The following is an 8,536-nucleotide window of genomic DNA, read 5'->3' on the forward strand; positions in this document are numbered from 1 at the left end:
TGAGCTTCTAAGGAGAAAAACAACAATGAAGGATTCTCATTCTAGATATCACCTACATTTAGTCTTGTTTTCTGTTAAGCAGGATTTAAAAATCAGTATGTTTTGGAATGGCTGTTGTTGCTACTTTGGTTCAGATCTCTGATTTCATATATGAGGAATTCCTGGGATGGAAATTCCTTATACCTGTGCAGATTCAAAAGTGTTCTACAATTTATAATCTTAGAGAGTTGTCTGAGGGCATCAAATAGTTAAATGGCTCCCCCCCCCAAAAAAAAGTTATGTGTTTAAGGTACATTGAATCTACATCTGCTCTGTTTACCTTTTCTTATCAGCTACCTCATGCTATCTTTTAAACTTAGGATACCTGCAATTTAATCTTTATTTAAATAGAATGGAATCCAGATAAAACTATAAGAATTCAGAGCTAAATTTGGACAACATTAAAATGTTTGCTACTTTGATGTCCAATAGAATGCTTTGTCTAGATTTCAGGGTAGTTATTTCATTTTAGACAGTACTTGAATTCTGTGCATTACTTTAAGATAGATATTGCTAATTCAAAGGAATGGAAAAGTGGCTTCCTGATTTATTCGTATTCTCTTAAAAAAAACCCCACAGAATTTTAATGTCTTTTTTAAAATAAAATTTTCAAAACTTCTTTTTACATCATGGTAATTTCCAGATATACCTAACATTATCCTGCCTACTGTACACATGTTGAACTTTCCCTGGTTACAAAAATAATTTAAACCAACAACCGCAGCTTCAGTATAGGATGGCTTATGCAGTGTTCTGTATAGTTCTTCACCTTTCCAAAGAAGAGGTATATTTCCTCACCTCTTCTCTCCAGGACAAGATTGGTCATTACAGTTGTGCATGCAGTATTTTGTTTCATTTACGTGATCATAGATCATTGAGTATCTTGCTTTCCTAGTTTCTAACTCAGTTACACTTCAAGTTTTCAAGTATTTCTCTGAATTCCTCACATTGCTTATTTCTTATGGGGCAAGAATATTTCATGCCTTATAACCTTCAATTTGATCAGTTATTTCTTAATAGATGAATGAATATCTACTTGGATTCCAGGTTTGTTTGCTTGTTTTGGCTTTATTTATTTATTTTGTTAGGCCACTACAGCAGAAAGAGCTGCTATTATGTTTGTATATATATGTCCAACAAAGAAATTGGTTTTTCTCAGTTCATATTCTGAATGTTTATGTCTGTGCAGACATACACTAATGTCTATGCCTATGTAGAATGTCTGTGTATGGAACCATATCCTATTCCTACTTTCTTACCCTGAGGGAATATAAGTAATTAATTTCAGAGGGAGGCCCTTCATTGTTTCCTCTAGGTTATTCTGACCTTACATTTAAAATTGAATGAAATTCAAAACAACAGCTACGGCGCCTGAGATAAACCAAAGGAATCTTCAAGTCTTTCATAGGATTTCTTATAGATAGTGGGAGGAGGAGGCCGACTATCCATTTTTCTCAGGTGCTGTGGGTCATTGGATAATATGGATTGTTTGACAATAGGGAACATTGTTTCCTTCCACCTCCCATGTGAATTGCTACTGTTGTATTTATAATGTATTTTAAACACGGTAAACATAGCCAGATTAAAGTATCCGAATGTCAGATAGAGCTAGTAGCTGTTACTGAGCTATATCCTATCTCCTCTGCACACTAAATTCCTGTGCCGGTCTGCTGGTTGAAGACAATGAGAACTCTGTATTCAGGAGAATCTCTTCATTGAAATGCAACAATTATTCCCCTCTCCCTCCCTTTCCCTTTCCATAGTTGTGAACATAGAACTGTAATAAACCCACAGAGCAATGCTCTCTGTGGGATTATAGAATTCAGTGGACCCAAAAGTAATTGGGCATAGCAATCACAGAATTAGGTATTTTCCCAATTGTATATATAAGAGAAAGGGTCTAGGACAAAAGGAACAAGAATTAAGAACCTACTATGTGGTAAGCACTATGGTAAGTACTCGACAAATATTATCTCATTTGATTCTCACAATAATCCAAAATATATCTGTAAATGTATATATTCACATTAAATGTGTTCATAAGAAGCATTAATAAATATCTCTGGAATTTGCCTACCTTGTCTAAGAGACACTGCCATTCCTGCTTTAAAGGGAGTAGGAGAAAGACTACAAGATTAAGTGCCTTTTTTCTCCAGTATCTGAGGAGTGTACTAGAATAGAATTACATTATATACTCCCTTAAATACTGCTGGTGTAAGGTGGCAATTTTGCTTTTAAAACAGAAAGCTTCTTTTCTGGTTGATCTTATAGAAGGAGACTTATACTTCTTCAGCACATTATTTGAAACTTAATACCTTCCCACCAACACTGCTTATACAAAAGGTTGCAAAAAGTGAATAGCAAATAAAATCCATTAACCTAATAAATGGAAAACAAAAATGAAAGAATTTATGCAAATTAGAATATAACAGAAAAAATAAGGATAATTTATTTTTCTGAAATTATGAAGATCTTCTATCTCTCTCTTTTTTTTTTTTTTCCCCTGAAGCAATTGGGGTTAAGTGACTTCCTCAGAGTCACCTAGCTAGAAAGTATTAAGTATTTAAAGTCGAATTTGAACTCAAGTCCTCCTGACTTCAGGAGGGTGGTGCTTTATCCCACTACACCATCTGGCTGACCTTAATGAGATCTTTTCTCAAACCAAGAGAGACGCTTCCCAATTTCATGAAAGGGTTCCTACAGAAGAAAGCTTGAAACCAAGTATATATTGGAAAACTGTCTTCCTTTAGATGTCTGCAGTTTCCTGAGTCTCTTCCTCTATCTTTACATGTTTAAAATTGTCCCAAAGAACCTGGTTCATGTGTGATGAAGAAATATTCTTTCAATTAATATTTTGTTTCTCTCCAAAGTTGTTGCACTAACTGTGCTCCCCACACAGGTATAAAACATAATACCAACATTCTCAAATTAATAAATCTCCTACATATGCAACAGATGTCCCAGGGTTTCCTGGAAACTTGGGTTCCATATAACTAATGTTGTTTTTGTCCCTTCTAAACCTTTAGTATGGTAATTTTTAAGCTTGTTAGTTTCTAAGAAAGAATTCCCCATAAAGACACAGTGTATTATGGAAAGAACACTGACCTTAGAATCATATTACCTGAGGACTTAGCTTCTTTGAACCTCACTTTCCTCATCTGAGGAGATTAGACTAGATAATCTCTAAAATTCCTTCTAGCTTTTGATGTATTACTCTAGGAATTCTCTTTTGTTAAATAGAGAATTAGTCAGTAAATAGGATGTGCTGCTACATTCTCTTAAAGGGGAAAGGAGCCTTAGGCTTATTTTATGTTAATAGTCATGTATTCTTATGACAAAAAAGCTTCTGAGTTGGATATACTCAGGCCTTAATAATAATGATATTTGTATGTAAGAATGATTGCATAGCACTTCTAAAATATACACTGTCTCTTCTAAAGCTCTAAGAAACTCTGTGAAGTAGAAGTGCTCTATATATCTCTATCCCAGTTTTGCAAATCATAAGTAACTTGTCTATAGTCAAATAGCTATTAAGTACAGCAAGTAGGTTTTTTTTTAAAATAGTGTTCTTCCTCCCCCACTTATATCTCAAGAGGATTTTTCCAATAGTATTTTACTTTTCCAAATAGATTAAAGAATTTTCAACATTCCTTTATGTAAAACTTTGTGAAGATTCTTAGCATTCATCTTTTTACAAGATTTTGATTTCCAAGTTTTTCTTCCTCTCTCCCTCTCTTCCCTCCTCTTTTCAAAGATGGTAAGTAGTTTGATATAGTTTATATGTATGTTATCATATAAACATATTTCCATATTAGTCATAGTTGTGAAAGAAGAAACAGATCAAAAGAAATAAAAACACAAGAAAGAATAAAGTGAAAAAATATGCTTCATTCTGTATCTCAAGTCCATCAATTCTTTATTTGGTTATGGATAGCATTTTCCTTTCTGAGTCCTTTGAACTTGTCCTGGATCATTGTGTTGCTGAGAAGAGCTGAGTCAATCATAGTTAAACATCAATCAATGTTGTTGATACTGTGTACCATGTTTTTCTGTTTCTGGTCATTTCACTTTGCATCAGTTTATACAAGTCTTTTCAGGTTTTTCTGGAATCTGCCTCTTCCTCACTTCTTATTACACAATAGTATTCCATTATGTTTGGAATACAATGCCACATTCTAAAGCTTGTCTAACCATTCCCCAATTGATGCATATCCTCTCAATTTTAAATATTTTGCCACCACAGAAAAGGCTGACATATATATATATATATATATATATATATATTCCCCCTTTCCCCATTGACTGTGTTTGACAATGTGTGCTACATTCTGTTCCTGTAGTCCTCTATATCTCTCTGCTAAAAGAAAAAGCTGATATATATAGATATATATATATTCCCCCTTTCCCCCCCCTCCCAGGCAGTTGGGGTTAAGTGCCTTGCCCAGAGTCACATAGCTTGGAAGTATTAAGTATCTGAGGCTAGATTTGAACTCAGGTCCTCCTGACTTCAGGGATAGTGCTTTATCCACTACATCACCTAGCAGTGATTCGCCCTATAAATATTTTTCTATATGTAAGTCTTTTCCACTTTTTTTTTTAATTATCTCTTTGGGATACAGACCTACTAGTGGTATTTCTGGGTCAAAGAATATGAACAGTTTGATTTTCTTTGGGAGTAGTTCCAAATTGCTCTCCAGAATAATCAGTTTGCAACTCCACCAACAAGGCATTAGTGTCCCAATTCCCTCCACATTTTCTTCAATCTTATCACTTTCCTTTTTTTGTCATATTGAGAGATGTGATATGGTACCTCAGAATTGTTTTAATTTGCTTTTCTCTAATCAAAAGTGAATTAGAGCACTTCTTCCATATACCTATAGATAATTTTAATTTCTTCAACTGAAAACTGTCTATTCATATCATTTGGCCATTTATCAATTGGGAAATGGCTTATAAAGAGAATCTAACCAGAAACCAGTTCTTCCTAATTCTAAATCCAGCCTTCTAAATGTTCCTTCTGAATAGACTAATATCTAAATTCCAATTTTCTTTTCTTTTTCCATTTCAGCCTTGGACAAATGTTTCCAATTTGGCAAAGGACTTTATAGACAGACTATTAACGTTGGATTCCAATCATCGCATGTCAGCTGGGCAGGCTCTGAATCACCCCTGGGTAATGACCATGGCTATAACATCTCCCATGAAGAATCTTCAAAGATCCATCTCCTGGAACTTGATGCTCAGGACATCACCCCATTCTCAGTGTTCTAAATCAGCACGGGCCTCTGAGTCTTGTCATTCTAGTGTATCAAAACATAGTTGGGGAAAGAAGCTGGTGAATAAGACTGGTATCCTTGAATGAACAAGAAGTTAGAGATATTTTCTCACGTATTACTTCACATTTTAATCAAATAGACTTACTTTATACTTGGGACTCATTTGAAATATTATAATGAATAGTCATTACATATGCTTAGTATAAATATGACTTATCATGTCTTTTTCCTTATAGTAGAGATATAGAAAATAGCTAGGACTGAATCAATCAGCAGCTGACAGGAAGAGTTGAAGTGATTGATGTCCTTACAAAAGTTATCAATAGAACATATTTTAAAAGAAACAGACTATTAATCACTCTTTAAACTTTTCACTTACTCCTCTTCTACCCATTTTTTTCATAATGAATGCTATGAAAACATTTGTAAGTATGAGTATACACATATATATATGCATACATATGTATATGTACTATACATATGTCTTAATAGCATTCATTATGAGGAAAAATATAGATACATATTTATCTCTCTCTCTACACACACACACGAAAGCACCCTAACAAAATTATTATTTTATGTGATCTCCCTTATAGAATTGAGATAATAAGACTGATTATTAGGTGATGAATTTTGCTTTCATCTTCCTTGGATCTCATTTCTTTTGCATCTGAAAAATATTTATTTCCTAAAAGATATTATTGCAAAAAGATTTACTCTATACAAATTTTAGATTAACTCAAATAAGCAGAGATTATACTCAAATGGAGAATATATCTCATTAATTGGTCTGGTTCTGTGGTTATAGGAATAATAAATAAGAGAGGAGTCAATACAATGTTGTATTTTCTATGTACTTTTTGATCCAGTAACATTTGCTTCCTTATGGCTACCTGAATAAGACACACATCTCTTTGCTCTAAGCATTTCTTTTCTTTTTTTTTTGTCTGTTTGTTGTTGAGACAATTGGGGTTAAGTGACTTGCCCAGGGTCACACAGCTAGGACATGTTAAGTGTCTGAGAACAGATTTGAAGTCAGGTCCTCCTGACTTCAGGACTGATGCTCTATCCACTGCACCACCTAGTTTTCCTGAGCTATGCTATTTGTAAAGAGATTAAGTTTTAAATTATTCTTTTTAAAAAACTTTTATTTTTGTGAGACAATTGGGGTTCAGTGACTTGTCAGAGTCATACAAATAGGAAGAGTCAAGTGTCTGAGGTCAGATTTGAACTCAGGTCTTCCTGACTTCAGGACTGGTGCTCTATCTACTGCCCCCTAAGTTTTAAATTGTTGTACAGTTTTAATTATTGATAAAGAGTTTGAATTTCAACTTACTTGTAGAAACACTAAATTTAATGATCATTCAAGAAAAGTTATTTAACACTGATAATTTGAGAGAAATTGTGGGAAGACAGAAAGGAACAAAAAAATTAGTTATCTTAAAAAAAAATTGACTGAATATTCTCTAAGTCCTGTCCTAATTCTGACATACTACTATTCTCTATAAATCTATAAGATGAAACATACCTAACATGTTCAACACTGGATGAAAAAAGTCAACAGTTGTAGCAGTGGAATATGATAGAGAATAAAACACAGAGAACAGGTTTGGTCCATAACGTCCTGCTGTGAAATCAGGGGAATGGCTAGAGATGAGAGAAGTGGAGAGGAGAGAGCAGTGGAGAGGGATAGAAAAGAGAAAAAAATATTTTCCACATTTAGAGTGGAAATGGATAAATACCTAGAATCTTTATTTCTGTCCCATACTGTTTTCATGGGACAGATATTTGGAATATCACTGTCTATTTAATCATAATAACAATAACTTTCTGGTAATAAAAGCAGAGATAAATGATGTCAGAAGAAACTTAGATATCATCGTTAGAGGTTATGACACTATGGGAAAGACAGTAGGGCAAAAGAGTTATTTTAATCACTATTGCTAATTTAAGATAGGGCTTTCATAATAAGAAAGCATTAAGGGGGCAGTTAGAAAGCATGGTGAATAGAATACCCAGCCCTGGAATCTAGTTCAATTCTGGCCTCAGATTGTTACTAGTTGTGTGACTCTGAGTAAGCCATTTTACCCTCATTGTCTCAAAAACTATTAATAGGAAGTGAATAATACATTAAGAAGACAATGAAGATGATATTTACATTTTTTGGGTCTAGGCTTACTATTTTAAAAAATGATGGACTCTTTGCCAGGCATAGAGTGAATGTAAAAAGAATAGGATAAAGATATTTGCCTGTGAAGATTTATGGATCTAAGAGGAGTTTAATTGGAAATGGAGAAAACTGCATACTTACTAATCCAGATACCACAAGGAGTAGTAGGTATGAAATGGAAGATTAATATCAGTTAATAGGCACAGTAATTTATTCATATCTGGGAAAAGAGGAAGTAATATAGTAATAGTCCCAGGTGTTTATACTGTCTAAACAATCTGATTGAGAAATAGAACTGGAGAACTTAACAGAAGGAAGGATAAGATTGATAGAAATTATAGTATTGAAGATTAAACAATACTTTTTCCCATTTAAATAAATAAATCTTATTTAAGCCTTTAATTTTTATATAACTATAATTTCTGTCTAGACTTCTATTTTCCTAGGAATTGAACCTTGGGAAGAGGTCTTTGTTACCTTATCAGAAAGGAAATCAGTTAAGCAAAAACAATAAGCACATTGACTGTGTTTGACAATGTGTGCTACATTCTGTTCCTGTAGTCCTCTATATCTCTCTGCTAAAAGAAGAAAGGCATAATTTTTAATTTGTTCTTTGGAACCAAGATTGGTCATTGCAGTTATTTGGAGTTTAGTTCAAAGGATATAGTTAGTTCAAAAAAGAAGTACGTATCAATAAAGCATATTACTGCAGAGAAATCTGTGAACCAGATGGAGAAAGCATAATAGAAAGCATTTGGTTAAAGATTAATGGAAGAAGAAACAGAAGCAATATTGTGGTGGGAGTATACTAGACTGCCCAGCTGGAAGGAGACAATGGATGACTAATTCTGGAAGCAGATCACACAAGATCTGTGTGGCAGTAGATCCTATGAGCAGAACATAGAGTCATGCTGTTGTTAAAATGAGGAATTTCAACCACCTCAACATCTGCTCAAACTATTTCTTTACAAAAAACAGAAAGATCTGCTAAATTTTAACTAGATTTAGAGGCAATATTGTTCTTTAGAAGGAAGAGAGGGCATGAGGATAA

At 33.8% G+C, this 8,536-nt stretch overlaps 1 protein-coding gene across 1 annotated transcript in view; it reads left to right on the plus strand.

The window, feature by feature from the left end:
* Positions 1 to 5,467, plus strand: part of PSKH2 (protein serine kinase H2) — a 28,816-nt gene extending 23,349 nt beyond the window's left edge. The window contains exon 3 of the mRNA XM_074278936.1: positions 5,108 to 5,467. Within this exon, the coding sequence (XP_074135037.1) occupies positions 5,108 to 5,401 (294 nt within the window). The 3' untranslated portion in view covers positions 5,402 to 5,467. The remainder of the gene's footprint in view (positions 1 to 5,107) is intronic.
* The last annotated feature ends 3,069 nt before the right edge of the window (positions 5,468 to 8,536 follow it).

Source organism: Sminthopsis crassicaudata, chromosome 1, assembly GCF_048593235.1.
Source record: "Sminthopsis crassicaudata isolate SCR6 chromosome 1, ASM4859323v1, whole genome shotgun sequence".
Classification (NCBI taxonomy): Eukaryota; Metazoa; Chordata; class Mammalia; order Dasyuromorphia; family Dasyuridae; genus Sminthopsis; species Sminthopsis crassicaudata.